The 25,978-nt window shown below is 42.9% G+C and overlaps 1 protein-coding gene and 1 long non-coding RNA gene across 2 annotated transcripts; one reads left to right on the top strand and one right to left on the bottom strand.

Moving 5' to 3' along the window:
* Nucleotides 1-427: 427 nt before the first annotated feature.
* Nucleotides 428-3,208, bottom strand: LOC122462848. The gene is made up of 3 exons (XR_006285686.1): nt 3,136-3,208; nt 1,166-1,322; nt 428-530 (listed from the first exon to the last, which is right to left on the bottom strand). It is a non-coding gene; the product is annotated as an uncharacterized LOC122462848 (long non-coding RNA).
* AQP11 (aquaporin 11) lies at nt 3,086-25,499 on the top strand. Its single transcript, XM_007067402.4, has 3 exons — nt 3,086-4,579; nt 21,507-21,623; nt 23,572-25,499. The coding sequence occupies exons 1-3, from the start codon at nt 3,988-3,990 to the stop codon at nt 23,622-23,624; spliced, it is 762 nt and encodes a 253-aa protein (XP_007067464.2). The 5' UTR covers nt 3,086-3,987; the 3' UTR covers nt 23,625-25,499.
* Nucleotides 25,500-25,978: the final 479 nt, after the last annotated feature.

A 25,978-nucleotide genomic window follows, 5' to 3' on the forward strand; every position in this document is an offset into this window, starting at 1 on the left:
GGGACATGGTTCAGACCTGGCTCTGGGTTTGCAGCAGGCTAGTGGGTCTGGCTCACACCAGGCAGGGCACTGAAGTCCCAGGCTGGGAGGGCAGGGAAAGCAGGGGCAGAAGTAGTCTTGGCACATCAGCTGGCAGTTCCCAAGGGGGTTTCTGTGATCCAACCCGTCACATATATATTGGCACATGAAGAGAAGGGAGTTACCTTACAAGTGGAGAACTAGTGTTGAAGGCCAATGTAGTCAGGGTAGATGTAGTCCACTCCCAATAATTGATGAGGAGGTGTCAATACTACAGAGTGGTCTAGCCCTGAGATAATGAAATTCCTCCTGAAGGATAAAAAAAATATGACACCATCAGAAACGTTTCTTCTCCACACATTCCAGAAATAAAAATTGTAGGCCCAGTGTGAACAGCATAAACCCACCTACACTCACAGCCTGGAACAGGTAGATCTTCACTTCTTCCCTCTGCAGCTGAAAAATACTCTCGGGGAGTGGAGGAACTGCCTCCAATCAAGTGAGAACTAATTCTGTATGTGAGAATGGAGGCAAGAAACCATCTTCCTGTGTAAAAGTAACTGGTTATATTTATGCTGAGTAATTTAGAATTCACCATCCTTCTTCTCAATTGACCAAACATGAAGCTATCCCAAAAGAAGGACAATACCTATCTTCAGGGCTGGCCTGAGACAATACAGGCCTTCTATATATATCAAGGCAGGGCCCTGTAATGGTCTCAGAGGTACCCAGGACGGAAAGTCATTTTGTTACACCCCCGCCCACCAACCTACAGCATGAGAGAGTCTTGCTTGTGCTTAACTGGATATCAGCTCCCTGACATCACCAGCTATTTAGCCACCCAAGCACTCTCCTCTGACCTATACCAGCCTTTGCTTTGCCTTGTAGGTTAACAATGGGTGCACCCCAATCCCTTTGAAGCATTCCCCCTGTAGTGTTAAGCCCCTTATAACTGAACACTCACAGAAATACCAGGCCTGCTGTTTCCAAAGGAACAGTATACACACTAGTTTATATGATTCAACCAGGAATCAGCACCTTACTTAATATCACAGCACTGAGATATATTTATAGTGAAAACAACAATATGTTCCCTAGCCTCTGTTTGCCAGAAGCTGGGAATAGGGATGGATCACTTGATGCTTACCTGTTCTGTTCATTCCCTCTGGGGCACCTGGCATTGGCCACTGTCAGAGGACAGGATACTGGTCTAGATGGACCTTTGGTCTGACACAGTATGGCTGTTCTTACATTCTTAAGTTTATTTTCAAGTGACAGCAAGTCAGGAAATTGGAAACAAAAGGCTACATATAAAATAAAATCATAACATGCTTTCTAGAGACTAAATTTAACTGCTTAATCTCCTGTCTAAAGACATTTATTTCACCTCCAAGGTCCTCTGAAGTGTTTCAACCAAGGTTGGTTGAGATCCCATTTTGATGAATGTAAAGGCACTGCCTGTTTAACTCCTATGGGCAGGATAAGGGAGTGTGTTGTCTGCCTTCTATTTATATCCCCAAAGTTCACTGATTGTCCCTCATGGTTTCTTTTCCTGTGTGCTGCTTCCCTGTGGACTTCACATCTCTTTGATAACTTCATATGTAAATAGGCATCCATTGTGTTAGCTTACAATGCTTAACTTACATCTGACAGAGAGAGAGAGATGAATAAACATCTCTTATCTGACAGAAAATCTTCTTCTCCACATCTGCTGTGATACAGAAGCTAAGAACATATTTTCAGTGTGTATACATAACTCCTTACATAGTATCTCTACATACATTTCACAGTAGTATTAATAAGCAGTGTGACCCCAGCTTTCGTTTAAGACCTCACATGACATTCTTTGGTGAACCAGAATGTACATACTGTACCAGAAACAGGACAGTTGGAGTTCACTGTATTAAAAATGCAAATGCTTATATACTATTTTGAGGTTGTATGGGGCTTCTTTATCAGGATGATAAGGTTAATGCAATCTTTGGAAGGTATTAGGAAAGTCAAAGGGCTTTTTGGAACAATATGTGTGAAGTGGATTTCCTAAAAAGTACCTTGGGGTGAGGGGAATGCACATTTTTCCTACCCAAGCCAAACTTTTGAAGATACATCATGTGGAGAGAGATCCACTGTGTACTAATGACCTGCTTCTGGAAACTCTAGATGGAAGATCCCTGAAATGTATAAAGTGTGGATTGAGTGTGCTTGTTCTCAGCTGAAGCTGTGATGAACCTATAACCAGAAGGAATCCAATTTGGGTGTAGGTTTGAGGGGCTATCCGTACCATAATCCATCTAAGGTTAGGGTGATCTCTGGTAAGCTTATTAGCATGCATGTAGGTTCTTTTAGGTAGGGTGACCAGATGTCCCGGTTTTATAGGGACAGTCCCAATTTGGGGGGCTTTGTCTTATGTAGGCACCTATTACCCCCCACCCCTTCCCAGTTTTTTACACTTGCTATCTGGTCACCCTATTTTAGGGTTTTTAATATGTTTTTTTCTCTGTAATGCTTTCCCCCTTAAGAATAAAGTAGGTTTGCTTAGAAAGACCTGAAGAGAGAGGAAGCAGGCGGTGCCCTTAAGCAACTTGCCTGTGCTGGGAAGGACACAGTGAAGGCAGGGGACAGTGTCCTGAAGTACTGGGGGTCAGACAGGGGCGGGACGCGCGTCTCCACCCGCGAAACATCCCGGGGGCTGGGGAGCTGGCAGCCGGAGAGCGGGCGCCCCTCGGCTGGACCCCTGAGGAGAAATACACCGGCAGGGGCCTGACCTGTGACAGCGCGGCAGGGACCGCAACCCAGGGGGCCGAGGTCATGCCCTCAGAGCCATGCGGGTAATTTCATGCCCGGGGCTGTCAAGACGCCCAAGTAAGGCTGGGGGCAGAATCAGGCTGAGGAACGCGGATAACTTGTGAGGTGGGGAGGAGGCTTCTCCCCATGACGGTGTGCGGGGGGCGCGCCCCGGTGGTGGAGCCCGGGTGTGGGGTTAGATCCCTGTGAAGGGACGCGGCTCCCGCCCCCGGCCATAGGCACGGGACCAAGCCCCGCCGCTCCCCTCCCCTCCCCTCCCCTCCCCTCCGAGGGGACCCGGCTCCCTCAGCAAGCGCGTGAGCGTCACCTCACCGGACCAACGGTCACAGGTAGCAGCGCGAGCTCCGCCGGCTCGGGCGCCAGGCACCGGAGGGAACGCGCTGCCTGCGCACGCGCCGGGTTCGCTCAGGCTCGGGCTCGGTCTGTTTCTATCCCGCCAGGCGGCCACGGGCCCGGAGCAAAGGCTGGTTCCTTCGCCGGGTCCAAGCGCAGTGCCGCCAGCTGCCGTTTGGTGGAGGCTCCTCGAAGCGGGGAGGGGGAAGGAGCGCTTTGCCACATAGGCATTGCGGAGAGGAGAGGAGGGGAGGGGAGGTAGCGACCGGCTGCGGGGGGAGCTGGCCAGGAACTGGGGGAGCTGGTAGTGACCCCCGAGCGGGAATTGGGGGAGCTGAGACACCCCTCGACAGGCTGTGGGGGGAGCTTGGCAGGAGAGGGGGGAGCTGAGTCACCCCCTCCCCCCCGACAGGCTGTGGGGGGAGCTTGGCAGGAGAGGGGGGAGCTGAGTCACACCCCCCCAACAGGCTGTGGGGGGAGCTTGGCAGGAGAGGGGGGAGCTGAGTCACCCCCCCCCCCCACAGGCTGTGGGGAGAGCTTGGCAGGAGAGGGGGGAGCTGAGTCACCCCCCCCCCCCCGGCAGGCTGTGGGGGGAGCTTGGCAGGAGAGGAGGGAGCTGAGTCACACACACACACACCCCAACAGGCTGTGGGGGGAGCTTGGCAGGAGAGGGGAAGAGCTGAGACACTCGCCTGACAGGCTGTGGAGAAGCAGAGTCCCCCCCTCATAGGCAGCAGGGGAAGCAGGGCTGGAGAGGGGTGAGCCCAGGACCTGAGTGTAATTGCCTCTGTGCTGGGAGAAGTCCTGGCCTCTGTCAGCCTGGGCCTCACTATGGTTCTGGATGAGACCTGGATCTCGCTCCTGCTGATGGTTGGCACCATGATGTTGGTAGGAGGGTGCCGGAAGCTAACCCAACGTCATATGTACACCCGACGCCCTCGCATGTTTCTCCTGGAGGTGTTTGCCACTTTCCAAATCTGTGCCTGCACCAATGAGCTCCGGCTGCTGGCCAGTGTGCAGCCCAAGCCACATGTTGCCCTCACCCTCACCTACATTTTTACTGTCCTGCATGGATTGACGCTGACTGGCAGCACATGCAACCCCTGTGGCACTCTGCAACAAATCTTGGATGGTGGGATCTCAGTCAAGCAAGGCGGGCTGAAGATTGGAGCCCAGTTCGCTGGTGCAGTGCTGGCCAGAATTTACATGCATCGCATCTGGTCCATGGGGATCATCAACGTGCACTCTGAGGCACTGTCCGAGGGCTGCTGTAATCCCATCCAAACCACTGAGACCCAGGCTTTTTGCATAGAGCTGCTCTTCTCCACCGTGTTCCAGCTGACCATACTGCAATTTGAGTCAATTAAACCCAGGCTCAGAGTCCACCTAATTGCTCTTCTCATTACTATGCTGGTGTATGGAGGTTAGTTACCTTTTTTTTTTTTTTGTCAATGGTGGTCTCAAGTTATAGATATTTATGAATTATGTGATGTGTTAAAAAATGTGTGCATGCAAAATTGTTTCTGTAGTGCTGTTGTGCTTTACAGCTTACAAAAAACACTGAACAAAGGCCTTGATCCAGTAAGCTGAACCGGATAGGGATACTTCATTTGGACTCTGTATAGATGTAAAGGTCTACCTGCATAGATCCCATTCCAGGATTGGGGCCTGAGAATGAAGTGAAGTGAAATCTCTGTTCTAAGAATTTGCAATCTATAACAGTTTTATAATGGGTAAAACTAAATATAAAGAATTTCTCCAGATGGTTCTTTTAAATATTTTACTGAAACAAACAGAAAAATCCTTTCATAATACAACTTTATATTACATGACATCTTTCATACAACTTGTGTCAATACATTTGCATCAGTTTAACTACATCATAATACATCAGGTACATCAGAGGTTCTCAACCTTTTTCTTTGTGAGGCACCCCCAACATGCTATAAAAACTTCATGGCCCACCTGTGCCACAACTCTTTTTCTGCATATCCGGTAGATTAAAAGCCAGGGCCTGCGTTAGGGGGTAGCAAGCAGGGCAATTGCCTACCAGGGCTCCATGCCACAAAGCTAAATTGCACAGGCTTCGGCTTCAGTGCCGGGCCAGGTGGTGGGGCTTGGGGCCTCGGGCTTCTGCCCCACACAGCGGGGCTTGAACTTTCCGCCCTGGGCTCCAGCAAGTATAATGCCGACCCTGCTTGGCTGACCCTGCTTGGCCGACCCCCTGAAACCTGCTCATGGCCCCCCACGGGGGCCCGGAGCCCTGATTGAGAACTACTGAGTAACATCAATGGGCAAATCCTTAACATAGTTATACTACTCACACGTAAAGCACGGTTTACACCAGTGTGATTTAATTAGGTATATTACATTGAGACTTCAGGTAAACCATGACTAGACCGCTGCAAATCGGTGGATATCCGTGGACTATGTTTGAGGATCGCAGATTGGCTGTGGATACAGATTTTGTATCCGTGCAGGACTCTTAACCATGACCAGGAACAAATGTCTCTCAAGTGTATACACGGTAGTGTTAATTGGCAATCAATTAATTCAAGTTACAGCACAACCAGCAACTCTAGTCTAAACAAGACCAGGAAGAATGGAGCAAGTCCATAAAGATTTGCAGAAAAAAGTTTAGCAATTTTGAACTACATTCTGAAGTGAAATTTTGAGGACAAATGCAATGTGGTGATGCTTCCTAACAGATTTTAAGTGTCTCATCTGAATTTTTCAGCAAAAGTCTTAGAAGAGGGGTATACACTAGATTATAGTATTCTGACAGCATAAAATATAACACAAGATTCCTGATTACTAACATTCCTCTGCTGTCTAGCAAATATATGTGTAAGCCAAAGTATGTGTCATGTCATCCCCTTAGTGGCTGGTCCTCATAGAGGATAGTGGCCTGTTACTGCTGTTAGTGAACTCAAGTGGTAGACTTCTGCACTGTGGATAGGGTGACTAGACAGCAAATGTGAAAAATCAGGACGGGGTGGGGGGTAATAGGAGCCTATATAAGAAAAAGTCCCCAAAATCGGGACTGTCCCTATAAAATCGGGACATCTGGTCACTCTAACTGTGGATCTAATGCTCTTGGGTTCCAGCCCTGCTGATGATCTATGCAGGAGATCAGAATGGCTCAACGTGAGGGAATGTTTGTATTTTTTTAATTTGTTTTTTAAAAACACTGGAATATTACGTATAAAAAAACTACATTAAAAGAACATTAAGGTTACAAAATCAACCACTCAAAAGTTAGGAAATTCTAGAACTAAGGTTGCCTGAGCAGTCGTAATTCATCCTTCTTTATGTAACATTATGATATAGTTGTTAATTACATGATTACCTGTTATTTGTTTTACTGGATCCCTGCCTCATTTAGTGCACAGGATGGATACTGAATGAAGCAGTGGGTTGCAAGAAGAGAAAGAATGGTCTCCTGCTGTTAAGGCAATTGGACTGGGACTCTGGAGAGCTGAGTTCTCTTTCTGCCTCAGTCTTCCTATATTGGGCAAGACTGTTATAATGCATACATGAAAAGAGGCTGAATTGTGGTTGCCCAGGCAAACTTAATTGTGGTATTTCTTAGCTTGAATGCTTGACTTTGCAACCTTAATGTTCTTTTCAGATATTACTGAAAATCATGTATAGGTGAATGAGATAATCCTCAAATATAAAAATCATGAGGGATGAGTCCAAAAGCTTGTTTAGGCTTTGGGATCCTGATTCACAATGCTGCAGATTAATATTTATAAATTATTAAACTGGGCCATTTTCATTGTTATGTACTTCAAGCATTCAGTTTTTTCTCCAACAAATACCAAATAGATTAGACCAGTGGTTATCAACCAGAAGTCTGGGGCCCACTGGGCAGCCCAAGCAGGTTTCAAGGGGTCTGCCAAGAGGGACCGGCATTAGACTTGCTGGGGCCCAGGGAAGAAAGATGAATCCCCACTGTATGGGACTGAAGCCTAAGGCTGCAAGCCCCACTGCTCAAGGCTGATGCTGAAGTCTGAGCAACTAAGCTTTGTGGGGTCCCCTGTGGCGGGGGGCCCCCGGGCAATTGCCCTAATTTCTGCCCCCAATGTTGGCCCTGGCTTTTATATGCAGAAAAACAGTTGTTGTGGCACAGGTGGGCTGTGAAGTTTTTGTAGTATGTTGGGGGAGCCTCAGAAAGAAAAAGGTTGAGAACCCCTGGATTAGACCATAATATGGAGTAGTAATTTGCCATTTTTAAAATTTTACATTATTTTACTTGTGTTATAAAAAGTATACTAAATCTGTGAATTTGAACTAAGTTAGATGGTTTGTTTTTAAAAGCCAAATTGTGGGTGTGCTTTTCAAACTGACGTGCTTCAGTAATGAATGACCCAGATATATCAGAGTACATTTCTTATATGTCAGGCTTCAGCCTAAGGTGAATGTTTTATGACCTAGTAAACATTCAAGAGCTTTGTGTCTAAAAAGCGATTGTTTTTTAAAAAAAACAAACGTTTATTATTTGCTCCATAACAAATTTGTTTTGTGTACATTTTTTAAAACGATTTTTTCCTCTATTTTTTTCTGTTCTGGACAGAGACTTGCATGCCGTAAAGTACCTAGCAGCATACTTGGGAACAATACCAAAGATAAACAGGGTTTATGAAGTTATAAGGCAATTTTCACCTGGGCATTTAAGCATAAACTGCTATCACCAACATTTTTCACTAGGATCCTAAAGTCTAGCTGGGTTATTTCCTGATATATAATTACCAGTAAACCTGACCCAAAAGAGTGATGTTACACCTCAATTTATTTTAACTACCACTAATATACATATCAGATGGGTCAAATTAACTGCTGATGATGTGCAAGAAAGTTAGAAAAATCATCATTGTTATTTGTAAACTGAATGACTTGTATAGGGAGTGATTGAGAGAGAATAAATTTGGAAGCCCTCAATGTCATATTCTTTCACTTTTTGAAAGTACAAACAGCTTTTATAAAAACTAACCTTTTCTGCCTTGTTACTCTTCATATAGTATTTATGGAAGTACCAAAAAACATGTGAGTAATTGGTCCCATGTAATTTAGGTCTTTAAATATTTTCTGTTTGAAGGAAGGCACTTATATTTAAAAAGCATAGTGTAAAAATGGAAATACACCTTCTGTACCTTTCACAGCCCATAATTTTCACAGTAACTCCCAGTCTCCCTGACCATCAAAATTCAAGTGCAAAGAGCTTATTAAGTGATGTGCAATATTACCATGATTTTAAAAAATATACTACAAAATATTTACTGTTGTACTATGAAGTGTTATGTAGTATTAAAACTACACTTGTCAAATTAATAAAGAATATTTTGATGTATTATCCTTATGAGACCAGTAGCTCAAAATGTGAACTGGCTGTGATACCTACACACATGTATCATCCTTGAATGCAGGGAGCCCAGGGGGATACAAATATGAGGGAAAAGTTCAAGGTTGATTAAGGTACCTTAACTTTGCATTTCTATGTTTTCCAGTGTTCCTTTCTGTTTTTGTTTTTAAAGTATAACTTTAATTTTTATCGCTTGTAGATTTTTTTTTAAAGTAGTGTTTTATTAAGGTTCAAATTACATTTTTGGTTTAGAATAAATATCTCAATATTTAAAACTGCCCAAAAGCATGTGAGGTACCTTGGAGAACAAACAGAAATACGGTGATACTGCCTTGAAGACTTTTTAATCTAAAATTTATACTGTATGTAAAATAACCTTTTAAAATGTTGTGTTAATCATTATCTGTATAACGAGAGATTATAGAAGTTCTCCGTTTCCTATGCAAAACTAGCTATGGAGGACTACTGCTTCAGTTTCTAATACTCCATTATCTACTACGTTATTATCTGGGTTGAAGAGGAGCTGATCCCTCATTCACCAAATTTGGCTACTTGATGCTCTTCGGAAATAGCAGGAGAACAGGAGTCAGAAAATCTCCTACTCCTCTGTTTTATGAACATTAAGTTGTTCTAGCAGCTACAACATTGTTAAGAGGAGGGGACAAAAGAAATCACAAGGGGAAAGAAGCAACAAAGGATGGAGGAGACAGGAGAACATAGGAGAGAGGCGGGGAGGGTTAAAAATCCCTGGACTGAGAATGTGGGAGGGAAAGAGCAAAGAAAAAATTGAAGCAAACTTTTAGGGTGAGAATCATTCTTTGTTTCTTTACTGTTTCAGGTGAGTCTCTTCGTTAATTAGATCAACAGCCAAAGAAGGTCAAACTATAATTTACCCCCTAAACAGTAGTTAAAATAGTTCAAGGTAAATTGGAGAGTTCACCAGTTTTTGGTGGATACCATCACAGGTCTGGACATTGTGAAGTAATGTAGTGCTGCATCACCTTGTTGTGATGAGTCACTGCAAGGAAAAGAGAATAAGGATGACAGGAAAAATGTCCAAAAGCAGACCTTTGGTCAGCAAACCGAAAGTGTAAGAGTATGTGTGCGCCTCTACCCAGCTACACATCTCTGCTTTTCCACACTTCCATTCTGACCAGGATGGACAATCTGTTTTAATGTAAAAACAGATAAGAAGTGGGAACGGGGGTACTTTCCCAGAAAATTTTGTAATATACAATGGAGTTCCATACAATTTAGAAAATCAAGACATTTAAAGAGAAAGTTTATGTTAAATCTATATATTTATTTCTCCTGCCTCTTCCCATTAGGGGCTGCAAGGCACTTTCTCCTAGTGCTGCTACCACATCATGTTCCTTTGGTTTGTGAGTCCCCACTTCAAAGGAAGGGGGGAGGTTTGGGGGAGCACTGCTCCCCCAAGAATAATTTCTCTTAGCTTTTAGTGGAGGAATGAGAGCTGTGTTCCTGCACAATAACTCCTGCCCCTAAAATTGTTGAGTTCTTCATAAGAACATAACATAAGAATGGCCATACTGGGTTAGACCAAAGGCCAGTCTAGCTCAGTATCCTATCTTCTGACAGTGGCCAATGCTAGGTGCCGCAGAGGGAATGAACAGAACAGGTAATCATCAAATGATCCATCCCCTGTCGCCCATTCTCCGCTTCTGGCAAACAGAGACTAGGGACACCATCCCTGTCCATCCTGGCTAATAGCCATTGATGGAACTATCCTCCATGAACTTATCTAGTTCTTTTTTGAACTCTGTTATAGTCTTGGCCTTCACAACATCCTCTGGCAAAAAGTTCCACAGGTTGACTGTGCATTGTGTGAAAAAATACTTCCTTTTGTTTGTTTTAAACCTGCTGCCCCTCACAGACAAAAATGAAATTAAAACCCTGCAAATAAAAAAAAATGTTTGTACTTTTTGCATGATAAGCTAACTACTGTTCAATGTTTTTAGAAAAACTTTTGTATGTTGGAAAGTTTCATCGCTCTTTTTCTGTGTGTCTCTTTTTACATATCTCTTCTAGCTCCTCCTCTTTTCTTCCTTTTTTAAATATAAAAGTGCGGGGGGAAAAGTCTCATTTTCTTGCCTGACCCTTTCTGCCCAATCTGATTTATCCATTGTTCCCAATGAGCAGCCTAAACATGGATTGGAAGGTTGCTTCTTGATGCTGTGATGTGGGGGGGGGAGGGTGGGATGGAGGGTCACATTGGGTGATGTCCCCCTCTCCCCTGATTTCTGCCAGCGTTTATATGCCCTGCCCTGAACCTTGCTGCATACCACCAGAACCTTTAAATTGTGCCCCCCCCCCCCCCCCCCCAGACTATCAACAATTACTGTCTCTGGTGGGAGGATTAGCTGTTTTGTTGCTGTTTGTTTGCTTGCTTGTAGAGGTAATGTAATTCTTCAACTTTCTGGTTATATTGCTTTTGTTTTAGTGGCAGGAAACTCTCAAGCCATCTTTAAGTTAAAGTTTTAACTCTTTTTCTTGATTCAGTCCATTTTCTGAAACATCCCTTCACTTCTAGTAGGATTTAATAGGAGTTGAAATTCAGTAAGTGTTCATTGTTCATGCTGATTTATTCACCCAAGGAAAATCAGAAGCAAGCTTTAAAAGACTTAACCCTGGGTAAAATCTGCAAAAACAACCCTCTCACACATGATCAAACACAGGCAGTTTAGCAGCATGAAAATTCTGATTTGCAGATATCACTCTTCAGCAAAATGGCCACTACCAGAAGGACACACATCAAAAGTGAAAAAACAAAAAAGCCAAATTATCCCCAGTATAACTTCACTGATGCAAGTGGTGTTACACTAATGATGAATTTAGCTTCCATAATGTACTTCATTTGTCTTTATGGGCCTAATCCTGAGAAATGCTGAGCATCTTCATTTGCATTTGAAGTCAGTAGGAGGTGAAGGTGCATGGCATCTCTCAAGATCATCCCTATGTTTAGCCTACGTGTTTTAAAAAAAAAAAGTGAAAAAAGTAACGCATAAGGCAAATTTGATGTTATTTCCCTCCCCCCACCCATTATTGCCTAGCAATTACTTTAAGATAATGTACCTGAAAAGATACTGGAGCAAATTATTAAACAATCAATTTATAAGCACCTGGAGGATAATGAGGTTATAAGGAATAGTCAGCATGGTTTTGTCAAGAACAAAACATGCCAAAGCAACTTAATTTCCTTCTTTGATAGGATTACTGACCTAGTGCACAGGGGGGAAGCGGTAAACGTGATATACCTTGATTTTAGTAAGACTTTTGAAACAGTTCCTTCTGACATTCTCATAAGCAAACTAGGTAAATGTGGTCTAGATGAATTTACTATAAGGTGGGTGTACAACTGTGTGAATCATACTTATTGAAAGATCATACTCAAAGAGTAGTTATCAATGGCTTGTTGTCAAATTGGAAGGGCATATCTAGTGCAGTCCTGCAGCGGTCAGTCCTGGGTCCAGTACTATTCAACGTTTTCATTAATGACTTGGATAATGGAGTAGAGAGTATGATTATAAAATTTGCAGATGACGCCAAGATGGGATGGGTTGCAAGCACTTTGGAAGACAGGCTTAAAATTCAAAATGACCTTGATAAATTGGAGAATTGGTCTGAATTCAGCCAGATGAAATTCAGGGAAGACAAGTGCAAAGTACTTCACTTAGGAAGGAAAAATCAAAGGCATAGAACAAAGTGGGGAATAACTGTCTAAGTAGTAATATTGCTGAAAAGGATCTGGGGATTAGAGCGGCCCACAAACTGATTATGAGTCATCAATGTGATGCAGCTGTGAAAAAGACTAATATGATTCTGAGGTATATTAACAGGAGTGTTGTATGTAAGACACAGGAGGTAAATGTCTTGATCTACTTGACACTGGTGAGGCCCTAGCTGGAGTACTGTGTCCAATTCTGGGCACCACAATTTAGGAAGGCTGTGGACAAACTGGAAAGAGTCCAGAGGTGAGCAACAAAAATGATAAAAGGTTTAGAAAACCTGACCTATGAGGAAAGGTTAAAAAAACTGGACATGTTTAGTCTTGAGAAAAGAAGACTGAGGGGTGACCTGATAAGTCTTCCAATATATTAAGGGCTTTTTATAAATGGGATGGTGATCAATTGTTCTCCATGTCCACTGGAAGTAGGACAAGAAGTAATGGGCTTAATTTGCAGCAAGGGAGATTTAGGTTAGCTATTAGGAAAAGCTTTCTAACTACAAGGGTAGTTAAGCTCTGGAATAGGCTTCCAAGGGACGTTGTGGAGCCCCCATCATTGGAAGCTTTTAAAAACAAATGGGGCAAACACCTGTCAGGGATGGTCTAGGTTTATTTGATCCTGCCACCGTGCAGCGGGCTGGACTTGATGACTTCTCAAAGTCCTTTTGAGCCCTATTCGTTCTGTGATTCTATGAATGTTAAAAAATTACATAAAATAATTGTTAGTCTAATATTAAAATTGTGATCACTGTTTTCATGTTCTATTATCATTTGGTGTGTGGCGTGTCACATGCAGTCTGGGCATTGTGTTTCAGATTTCATGGAAGCTTAAATTGATGGGTTATTACACTGAATTCCCAAGGTACAGAGGTCAGAATCTCTCAATCTATAGTCTGTAACCTTTGGAATTTGCTCCCTTTGGGCATTTGGCCAAGGTTTTTCGGGTAGTTTACAGGGAAAGATGCAAAGTACATTTATATGCTTCGGTTTCTGGTTTATTGTTTGGGGGTTGGGCAGTAACAGCAGTAGTAGGTTTTTTGGCTTTTTTGGTTTTTGGTTTTTTAAATTTACCTCACTGTAGGTTATGTATGCAGTTATGTTTATTAACTTTTGTAAAGTAACACCTACTTACTAAGGCAAAAGGTTTAATAATAAATCAGTAAGGAAATGGAACAACAAATAGAATAAAATTAGTCTTTTAATAAATTTCCTCCATTGAACAGCAATTAGAAATGGAGGTTATTTGTAACTGAAGTTCTTCAGTAGGCACTCTGCATATTCACGCTCCTGGGATGTGCTGACGTGGTGCAGCTACAGTGATGGAACCTTCCAGTAGCAGAGCCTGTTAAAAGCATTTTGGTCCTCTCCTTTCTCCTCCTGACCAAGAGTGCGCACTGGAGAATAAACGCTAAAGCAGAATACCAAGTAATGATACGATTAGGACTCCACAGAAGCAGGGAAGGAGGGCAGCGAGTGTGAATATGCAGAGTGTATATCAGAGAACTCCAGTTACAAATAACCAACCTGCATTTCTTCTTAGAATGCACTTTGCATATTTCCAGCCTTGGGAAAGTTTGGAAAGCAGTAGAGTAACTCCTTGCTTAACGTTGTAGTTATGTTCCTGAAAAATGCTACTTTACGCGAAATGATGTTAAGCAAATCCAATTTCCCCATAAGAATTAATGTAAATAGGGTGGGGTTAGGATCCAGGGGTTTTTCACCAGACAAAAGACTTTTTTTTTTTTTATATATATATATATATATATATATATATATATACACACACACATACATACACACACACACACACACACACACACACAGTATAAGTTTTAAACAAATAATTTAATACTGTACACAGCAATGATGATTGTGAAGCTTGAGATGGTGAAGTTAGAGGGTGGGATATTTCCCAGGGAATGCCGTACTGCTAAATGATGAACTAGCACTCAGCTGAACCCTCAAGGGTTAACACGTTGTTAATGTAGCTTCAATCTACAAGGCAGCAGGAATGGAGGGAGGAGACACACAGCGTGTGTGTGTGTGTCTGTGAGAGAGAGACAGAGAACATAACATAAGAGGCCATACTGGGTCAGACCAAAGGTCCATCCAGCCCAGTATCCTGTCTACTGACAGTGGCCAATGCCAGGTGCCCCAGAGGGAGTGAACCTAACCTAGGTAATGATCTAGTGATCTCTCTCCTGCCATCCATCTCCACCCTCTGACAAACAGAGGCTAGAGACACTATTCCTTACCCATCCTGGCTAATAGCCATTAATGGACTTAAGCTACATGAATTTATCCAGTTCTCTTTTAAACCCTGTTACAGTCCTAGCCCTCACAACCTCCTTAGGCAAGGAGACACACACCGTGTGTGTGTGTGAGAGAGAGAGACGTGCATTGCCCCTTTAAGTACACTGACCCCACTCTAAGTACACTGCCTTTTTAAGTAGATCAGCAAGTTGAGACAGCAGCTGCTGCCAGCAAGCTCCCTCCATCCTGAGCCCTGTCATGTCCCCCGTCCTGCATCTCCCCGCTCTGTGGAGATGGGGTAAAGGAGCGGGGGGAGGGGGACAACCTGACATTAACACCCTTCTTCTCCCGCCAGCTCTTGCACAGCAAGCAGGAGGTTCCCTGGAGCAGCGCCAAGGCAAAGGGCAGGAGCAGCACACGGCAGTCGGGGGAGGGACAGCTGAACTTCCTGGCAATAGATAGCCTGCTGGGCGGCTGCCGCACAGGGAACGGGGAGCTGATGGGGGGCTGCCAGTCCACCCTGGTTCCAAGCCCCCATCAGCTAGCTCCAATTGGCTGCTCTTTCTGCAAGCAGTGGACAAAACAGGTGGCTGCCAAACAGTTATAAGGGAGCACTGCACAACTTTAAACATGCATCTTCTCTAATTGATCAGCAGTGTAACAACGTTAACTGGGACAACGTTAAGTGAGGACTTACTGTACCTCAGTAAAGGAGGGACAGAGTCCTAATTGAACAATGATTGAAATACTGACCTGCCAAAATGAGTATTGGACCTAGATTCTAGATCGAGTGCATAGTGACTTGTAAAAGCATGGATTGTCCTCCACGTAGCAGTCCTGCAAATTTCAACAATGGGAATGTGCTTGAAAAATGTTGTCGATATAGCCATTCCTCTAGTACAGTGTTTTCCCAAACTTGGAACGCCGCTTGTTCCCGCAGCCCCCATTGGCCGGGCACAGCAAATCATGGCCAGCGGGAGCCGCGATCGGCCAAACCTGTGGACGTGGCAGGTAAACAAACCAGCCCGGCCCGCCAGGGGCTTTCCCTGAACAAGCGACATCCCGAGTTTGGGAAACACTGCTCTAGTACTATGAGCTCTAACAGGACCTGGAGAGGAAAGCAAAGCTGTCCTATAACACTCCTCAATACAGAGTCTAACCCATTTAGTTAATGATTGAGCTGAAATGGCCTATCCTTTGAAGAACTGGTATAAGGAGATAAACACCTTGGGAGAAGATCTGAAGTCTTTAGTTCTATCCAGGTAATATGAGAGTATTCTTTTTTTATCTAAAGGAATGCAATCTAGCATCTTCCTTACCTATATTAGGTTTTGGAAAAAATAAGGGTAAGCTAATACATTGATTCTTGTTTGAGTAGTGTCCCTATAAGTGCTTGTGACAGACTTCCCTGGGGTGCAGCCTGGAACTGGGGTACCGCTGAGTCCTCTGGCATACCAGTCTGGGCCCCCTCTCATACTGTGGGGCTGTGACAAGCTGCAGTCCTCTCTAGGTCTTGCACTTATACAGCCATACATAAGCAGGGACACCCAGCTACAGTTACATGAATGCTTCTCCTAGCCACTCATGAACTAACAATAGAGAGGCTCCAGCCAGTTTCCCCCAGCTCTCCAGTCTAGGACCCCAGAGCTGTACTGCCTTTCCCTGGTCAGAAGCCTGATCGTTGTAAGTTATTACCCAGTCTGCCCCTCCCTCCCTCAATGTGGGGAGGATAAAGCACCAGCCCCTGTTCCTGAGCAAATTTCCCTTTCACTTCAAACAACACACTGTTATAGGTAAAAAATATATAACAGAGTTATTAACTACAGAAGGATAGTTTTTAAGTGATTATAAGTAATTACCTAAGAAACGAAACCAAACTGCAGTCTGTTCTATAAACTAGACAGGATTTGAATCAAGCAGTGTCTCACTCTGATAGTACAAACAGTTCAGCAATCTTCCATACACAGGCTGGGATTCCCTCTTTCCCGCCTGGGACCACCTTCCCCTGTTCAGTCTTTGTTCCTAAGGTGTTCGCAGGTGTTGAGTTGTGTGGGGAGTGAGGCCAAGTGATATCACTTCCCCATTTTATAGCTTCTTCCATGTGGAGGGAACTTCATTGTTCCAAGCAGTCGCCACTCCCCAGCACAGTTTGTGGGAAAAGCACAGGCACAAGGTGGAGTCCAGTATCACATGATCTAGTCACATGCCCTTGAATCATAGAACATCAGGGTTGGAAGGGACCTCAGGAGGTCATCTAGTCCAACCCCCAACTAAATCATCCCAGCCAGGGCTTTGTCAAGCCTGACCTTAAGAATATCTAATGAAGGAGATTCTACCACCTCCCTAGGTAACGCATTCTCGTGTTTCACCACCCTCCCAGTGAAAAAGTTTTTCCTAATATCCAACCTAAACCTCCCCCACTGCAACTTGAGACCATTCCTCCTTGTTCTGTCATCAGCTACCACTGAGAACAGTCTAGATCCATGCATACTTCAACGAGTCATAGCAGGGGCCATTATCCTTATTCTGGCTAGAATGTTCACAGGAAAGCCCATCAGGTGGAGATACACTTCTTCCATGGCCTATTACCTTGAATGGTTTATCCACGATGAGCTGGTTTAACTGGATGTAAACTACCTTGTGGGTGTTACCCAGGAGCAAACACATTTGAAATATTGGCACATAGTATTCATAACTTTAGATACAAAAATGAGACATGCATATGTTGGATCATATTAAAGAAGTTCTGTATTAAAATCACAAATGAGTTTGCTTCCCCATAGTTTAAATTCCAGGGTATTACTAATTAAGAGGTCTCTTGGTTTTTGGTACTGTTTCTTTCCCTCTATTTGTGAAACTTGCAAGCTGCTAATTGCGTTAGTACATTCTAAGACAGAGTCTGTTCTCAAAGCAATTCACACAGAGAGAGACTCAAAGCAATACTCTGTAATAACAGAAACAGCACCCAGAGACTCCCCGCCCTTTTGTTGTATTAACAATTGTGATTAAAATAGAGATAGAGGATGTATGTGGATGGATGCTTGGTGTGGATAATAACTGAATGATCAGGGAGGTGCCAACCTAAGAATCCAGTGTCCATTGGCTGAAGAAGGTGTCAAGTGGAATAACCAGAGGACCCCCAGAGGGCAGACTGGAATCCACCCAACAGCCTCAAGAATGGGAGAACCAAAGAACAAGATAACATCTAGCAGCACGGAGCCATCAGGAATGTGCTAACTGCTGATTGATTCAGCAACAGCATGATGAAGCAATTCCCATAGACTGGCATAGGAAGAAATTCCTATAAAAATAGACTCTAGAAAGTGAGAACTTTGGGGTCTGATTCTGCAAACCAACTTCCAGGAGCGTCAGATGAGCATCTGACAAGGCCCTGCTCCCTCCTCATGTCCAGGCCACCTGGCCAGTGGCTTGGCATGAGCAACTCTAAGGCTGGTAACTATGATGATAACCTTGCAGAACCTGTGTGTGTGTGTGTTTGTATGAATGAAATGTGTGAATAAATATGAGATTGAATGGAATGTTATAACTATAACTAACTGCTTACTGTGATTCTTTCTGTATTCACAATAAATGTGGTATTTTGCCTTTTTCCCTTTAATAAGATCCTGCTGGTTTTTATTTTATTGGTATAACACATACCAATAGGATAATCCTATTCAGCAAACCATAACTTTTCCTTTAACACCGTACATGACATACTTCATATAAAATGTATCAGAATCATATCGCCATGGTAAATATGGGGGTGCCAGGGTGTTGCTTTGGGGTACAGAATATCACAGTGTTCCACTGTAGGTGTGCTTGTGTCCCTGCACTACTGATTGGAGAACTTTGGTAGGAGTGTCCTTTAGGCCTGGGCTGTCTCTCCTCGTGCTGCTCCACAAGGTTAGCCAGCATGCACGGGCTAACCCACCTCAGTTTCTTCTCAACCGCCCCAGGCTAGAAACAGAGCCATTAACAGTCTGTTAAGACTATTGTTTCTTATTTTACATACCTATAGTTAATTAGTCTCCTACTTATCGTTTTAGTTTTCCCCTTTCTTATTTACCCTAAAAAACAATAAAAAAAGAGAGACTTTATTTTCTTTCCTCCCTTTTTACCTGCTCTGGACCCTTTCCCCCAACAGGGTATGCCCGGTTCACCAGGCTTCAAGAAGTGCTGCACCAAGAATATAACAGGGTTCAAAAAAGAACTAGATAAATTCATGGAAGATAGGTCCATCAATGGCTATTAGCCAGGAACCAGGATGGACAATGATGGTAACCCTAGCCTCTGTTTGCCAGAAGCTGGGAATGGGTAACAGGGGATGGATCACTTGATGATTACCTGTTCTGTTCATTCCCTCTGGGGCACCTGGCATTGGCCACTGTCAGAAGACAGGACACTGGGCTAGATGGACCTTTGTTCTGACCCAGTATGGCCATTCTTATGTTCTTATGCACCTGTAAAGAGGCAATCCCAATTATAGATAAGCACTCTCACTGCATTCACTGCCTCTAGGAAGGCCACATACAACAGAAGTGTGGTCTTTGCCAACAACTCCAGCCAAGATCGCATAAAGACAGAGAGCTCTACCAGAAGATCATTTTCATGGAGGCAGCTCTCTGGCCCCACCTGCCAGGTAGACATGCATCTTCCCCACTGCCTTCTACATCTTAGGGCTGTGGGTTGAAGAAACAGGCTCTGGACCCTTCTCACTAATCATCTAAGAAGAGAGCAGAAAATCCCCTCAGTGAGCCCAAAAATAGCTGTAAGTGATCACCATCTTGCTCAGTATCTTCAGGATTGAGACCATCTCAGTCTGGCATCCATGCCTCATGAAGACTGATGGCAGCTGGTACTGCTGACTGGCCCATAGACCCGATGGGCACGGGCACCAGGTCATGGGTACCAAAGGACAAGAGTGAGCACGCTAAAAAGACGCTCCTTGTACGCAAGTCCACTTCTGAACTGCCAGCAACAGCTCGCCTGGCACCAGAACGACCAGTGTGGACAAGGTCTCCTTCCCCCCCCCCGCATCACCATTGATGCCAGAACGATTAGTTCTGGCAGAATCTCGCCATTCCAGAGACCTCTGCATGCTGGACGCACCAGAGTCCCCACACCTTGGTACGGAGACCTCTGCACTGAGCCTCTACCAAGCATGGGAAGTATTCCCACTGCTATGCCATGTCTCTCTGCTCTCTAGCGAGGGTTCAGACAGTGAGCTCAATACCCACAAATGGCCCCATCACCAACATCTTGGTACAGCCACTCATGGGCATCACCACCAGGCACTGTGCCACCCCTGTGGCCATACTGGGACCCCCTCAAGCTTCAAGCTTTGCCTGAGAATCCTCCAGGCACACCTTCTTAGCCGCAGCATCCAAGGATTTGGAACTGCCTCAAAACATAGAGGAACAGGAAGCCAATACTGAAGAGGAAGTGACACCAAGGCTCATGTCCTCCTCTTCTCCAGATAAAGCCATCATGCCTCCCCCACCATCTTTGGCAGACGACTTTGATCTCTTCCAGGAGCTGGTGAAGAGGGTGGCAGACACCCTCCTGATACCACTGGAGGAAGTTAAGGACACCGACCATCAGCTTTTTGACATCCAGTCTTCCTGTTCCAACGTTGGAATGATCATCGATAAGGTGACCATATTAACTTTTTTAGCCTTGACAAACTTGATAGGTCCTAGAGATTGTTCGAACCAGATACTCCATTCATTTTACCTCCCTACCCATACCACAACACCCTTCCCCTTCCCTCTTCAGGGATCCTTCTCATGAGAATTTACTATGACAAGAGAGAGATTGCCTCCTCCAGTTCGGAGCTATAGAACTAGTTCCTCAACATCTATGAGGCAAGGGTTCTGCTCTCGTTATTTCCTCATACCCAAAAGGAAGGGAGGTTAGAGACCCATACTAGACCTCAGAGCTCTCAACAAGTTTGTCAAGGCTCAAAAATTCGGGATGGTCATCTTATTGATGATTATTACAGCACTGGAACAGGGAGACTGGTTTTTGGCTCTCGACCTCCAGGATGCCTATTTTCACATCTCGATCATACCGGCTCATAGACCATTTCTCAGATTCACTCTGGGACACGACCACTAACAGTATTTTCCAAGGTTCTCTCAGTGGCAGCCACTCATTTACGCTATCAAGGGATAATGATCTGCTAGACAGGAAGGAAGGAAGGAAAGACTGCCAGAAACAATGCACATTTTTTAAAACCATGCTTCTCCACTTTGACCTCTGTCATGATCAGTAAGTTAATTATGTTGTTTTAATGTTTAATTTAATTTTTTTAATTTAAGTATAACTATTCTATTACAATACTGCAACTAACATATTTAATTTATTTATTTGTAGACAATTGTACTAATTATGGAGACAGACAGCTCTAAGGTGTCCTAATGTTGTGGCAGTTGGAAGGAACTGAGGTGGCAGTGGCGCCAATGATCCTCCTGTAGCCACACCTCACTAACTGCTGGCACAGGATCTGGGGATGGGAGGGGAGGGACAAGGCACTTCTAACAGGCACTACTACAGAAGGTTTCGCTGTCCTAGCTGCACCAGGTCAGCACATCCCAAGAGACTGACTATGTAGGGGGCACTCGTAGAAGAACTGATACTATATAGTATCGATCAAGGACAGTCACAGATATAGGGCTTATCACTATGCACTGGAAACTCAGATGTTGTCAGAAAGGGAGCTGAATTATAGCCTGTGTTAGAGCATGTTTTTTAAATAGTTTTAAAAATAGTTCTGCCCAGTTCACCTGACCAGACAAACCAAATCAGAATTAAACTGTATTTAAAATCAGTTCTGCTAGTGCTGTTTATTACCAGTGTAACAAAACATACATTTAATATAGTATCATGGATTAACATTTGTGGCCCCATACCAAATATTTCCGCTCAAAGACATACAAGTCAAGAGAGATGGTTTAGTTTAATTTTGTTTAAAATGTATTGCAGGAGGAAACCTCACTGGAGCAATATTTAACCCAGCACTGGCCTTTTCATTACATGCAAGTTGTTTCCATGACAAATTCTGGGATTATTCAATAGTGTATTGGATGGCACCTTCCTTAGGTAAGTGCCTTTATGCTTTTTTGCACTTAAAAAAACATTGTAACAACATGTGTTTTAGGGAAAGAAATCACAATCCTTTATTTTCACAATCTACTGGTTTTTCATTTCAAATGGAATCCAAAAAGCTACATTAATGCAATGTTAAGGTTAGAACTTGATTCAAGTCAGTACATTCAAGGTTATGGTTCCCAGATGAATCATAATTTGTCCTTGCATACATAGAGAGAGTTTAATCTCATGCCATATAGTAGTAGTACATATGACTTAAGTGGATGAGATTGTATCTTTCATTGAACCAACTTCTGTTGGTGAAGGAGAGAAGCTTTCAGGTTGACACAGAGCTCATGTTTGTCTCTTTCACCAACAGAAGTTGGTTCAAGAGACAAGCATGAGCTCTGTGTCAACTTGAAAGCCTGCCTCCTTTACCTACAGAAGTTGGTCCAGTAAAAGATGTTATCTGACACATTTTGTCTCTCTAATATCCTGGGCCCAGCACTGCTACAATACTGCAGACATACATATGATTTAGTAAGGTTTGCTGTAGGGAACATAAGTTTGACTTGCCTGACTGTGAGATTTACATCTCAGCCTTACTGCCATATTAACATAGGTGTTGGAATTATTATTATTTTTATTCTGATAAGAAAAAGTGAGATTGACTATGTGATCTTTGACTATGTGACCACTAACTTACAAATCTAAAGTCTGTATGCTCACAGGGTGCTTTGAAAGGAACAACGGCAAAATTCCAAATTGGTGTGCAATACAAGCAGATCCATTTTAACTGATCGGTTTTAAATTGACATACCTTATCTACTTTGGCTCTGCCAGAATGATATTCCAATCTGATATAGCTGTCTTTCAGTTGGCCCTGGTGCCTCGGTTTTAAAATTCTGGTTGTTTGAGATGTGGAACATACTGTAGGACTGTACAGGTTCTAGAAAAATATCAGCCGCATGTGCTGGGCTCTGGCAGATCCTAAAAGGGAGGGTGAGCTGTGAAAGTGAAAAATAGCCTGAGAGAATTTGAAAATGGACAGAAATTGGTCAGCTGGTATCCATCCAGTTAGATTCTGTACTGCTTAATTACAACACACAAAAACTAAGAAAGATGGATTTTTCTTAAATATTGGGCTAATTGCTCAAAATCACAAGAAAAGGAGAACATCCAGTATGTTATTAATGTGAAAATGTACCTTTTCCTCCTCCTTATTAAAGTCCCGACTTGGCAGCTTCCACTCCATGAAATCTAAATGTGCCCTACTTTGGTGGTGATACAGCTGTCATGGAACCCCACTGGAGGTTAGAACTGGCCTGTAGTAGTAAGATGTCATTTTTAGGTACAAAATGAAGATATTAAAAAAGCAACTTAGCAAAACTGCACAAGACAATACCTCGTTTTAAGAAACCCTGTTAACTTATTCTACTTGTCAGTCATCACCTCCCCCATGGATTTAATGTGACATCACTAGCTTTGAAAAGAAGCTGGCAAGTCAAAGTATGGAAAACTGGAAATGGGGTGTGGAGGCAGAGTAAACTAAGTCAGTGTGCTGAATGCTCCTAAGCCTTGTTACTTGGATCAGTTGGCACATAACTTCAAAGTTTTTGGATTATTGTTGTATTTTCAAGTCAGTTAAACTATATATGCTCTGTTTGGCTTTTAAAAATAGATTTTTCCACACAATTTCTGTCTTTTGAATAATCTATTATTACGGTAAGAAATCTGACAGGGAAGAATTAATTAATGCTGCGATCTTCTACAGGTTCTGCAAGATTTCTCTTTGCAGAAAACCATGTTTGCTGTGATTCTTTGCTTTTTTTCCTCCAGTCTCCACTGTTCTTTAGACTCTCAAACATATTTTAAAAATGCTTTTACTGTACATAGAACCAGGACTGTATGTTCCTCAAATGTACTTACTTAACTACCTTTTTGTATTTTGTCCCGTCAGGTACAGTACTTGTGGCCATTGTGTGGGGTGAAATCCTTCCTTTGATATTCTGAGATATTTTTAAATGGTGAACTCCAGAACTACATATGTTAAAAAGAGACTCTTAAAAACAGAACTGAATTGCAGCAACACAGTACATAGAGGGAAGACACCAGGATACCAGGCGTTGAGAACGCTGATTTCCTTACAGGCTTTCCAGATGATTTTATGTTTTGAAATACAGTGTTAGAACTTTACAGTAGAACTTAATTACATAAATTGGTATGGTGAGAACAAGAATGAAACTGTTTATCACATATTTCTCAGTTAAGCCATGTATATGAAGAAAAACACTATTGCAAAATGAACTTGTCACTTTAAATTTAATCCAAAATGCCATTCATTGACCTTTCTTCCAAACCTATATAAAATGTCAATTGTAGAGATATACAAAAGCAATCTGAAGTAGTTAGGTATCTGCCACTACTGGTTTAATTACATCAGGCTCTTATCCATATATAATACCCACAAGAGAGGGGATGGGTTCTGAAAATTTCATTCTTCAAATGATCTTTGCATATTCCACTTGTGGCATATGTAGCTTCTGCAAGGGGGCAGAGTGGGGCATGTGGCCCCAAAGGATGCTACTTGCTAGAAAAATTCCAAAGCTTGACACCAGAGGCACCATTTCCCACAAGTGTAAACATACAGAGGTGACACTCGATAAAGATGAGTTACTGATAAGTACTAACCCACCTTTTCCTCTTGTGACGAATCTGCCTCCTGCCACCTCGCTATCATGTATTGGCTCATTAGGGGCCAGTCCTGCATGATAGTAAAAGTTGCAGAATCAGGCCCATACTTCAATTATTTTTGTCCTCTCTTCTTCTGAATACTAAGTAATTAATTCTTGGTCCTGATTGACAGGAGCTCATTTTCTAATGTTAACTTCGCCTAAGACTAATCAGTATTATGAGCATGAGGAGTCTGATGGAAGAATTTGTTAATACTAGTCAGACTGTGTACTCTGATGACTATTCAGAGAGCTTGAATCATTTGTGACTCTATTATGTCTCTTTAAAAGCTCTCAGTGGGCGTGTTTAGGCTTTAGTATTTTCCTTTTACATGGAGCAGTACTCTGCCATACAAAAAATAACCAGCAGAGCAGCTCTGCTGCCTCCGAAAAAGTACTCCTGCTGCACACCAGGCCAAACTGGTCAGAGTACACCTTTGCTTGTGGTGAAGACCACCCACAGGATGTGAGCATTCCACAGTACTGTATGCATTGTCACAGGGCATTTCTCTCTCTATGCTTTTATAATATCATTAACATAGAAAACACTTTGGCCCCTGCTCATCTGCAAAAACATAATTGTTTAAAATTGTATGTAGAGGGGCTGGTTGTATTTCTCCATTTATGTTTAGCAGGTTTGAAAGGGGACAAAGTTAACAAGTTTTATATGTAATTGAGATACTGAAGCATGGGACTCTCAAAGCAGTCAGGAGATATTGCACTATTAGATTCTGGTATAAAACAGTAACCCCACCCAGACTTTAAAAAGCTATAAGGCAAATATTTTATGGTTACCATTAGGTATTTTGCCTGTAGCTGCTCTGATTAATTTTTAGAGCAAGTGGTACTGCCACATATAAGCACATTTTGCCTTTTTTGTTTTAAATAGCTGTGCATATGTAAGATGTTACAAATGGCCTTCTAGTCTCTTGGCTGTTAGCCTTATCTCAGCTAAGTTTCCTCTTGACTTAAGATGAGGAGTGGGTTTACTTCAGAGCCAATCCAAGTAGTGCTGTGTTAGTAAGACACAAAACTGAAAAACAAATGTCACCTCATCAACATACTTAGTCTACATTAGTCCAGGTCTGCAAATGTTGCAAACCCCTGATCTTTCTCCCAGCACACAATATAATGCATTTAGGAACAGCCAGAGAGACATTTGAAATTATTTTTGACACGTTGCTGTTAGGGATTTCCAGAATCTTTAAGATGACTGACAAAGAGATGATTCACCTCTAATTCATTTAAAATCTTAAACAAAAAAATAGTGAGACCTGCAAAACTGAACTCTGAGCTGTAACCTAAACTCAAGATTAGAGTTTCTCAAATTATCAGTGTTGACCTAATAATATTTGTCTGTTTACAGATTTGATTCTTGCTAGTTATTTTTCTTGTGAGATTTTAAATCTGTCCTTTGGTAAAGTGAAATTGCTACTCAGTACAGTCTTATATAAACAAAACAAATCTGTTAACATCAAGATTACTTAAGGGATGACGCATCAAATTGCCCACAAAGCAAAAAAATATTTCATCAATATTTCAGAAATATAAAGCTATGGATGAATAAAATCTGCCCTTTAAACATTGAAATAGAAATTCCTGGCCTTGATTACACTGCAGACCTCATTTTGCTGT

This window comes from Chelonia mydas, chromosome 1, assembly GCF_015237465.2.
Source record: "Chelonia mydas isolate rCheMyd1 chromosome 1, rCheMyd1.pri.v2, whole genome shotgun sequence".
Classification (NCBI taxonomy): domain Eukaryota; kingdom Metazoa; phylum Chordata; order Testudines; family Cheloniidae; genus Chelonia; species Chelonia mydas.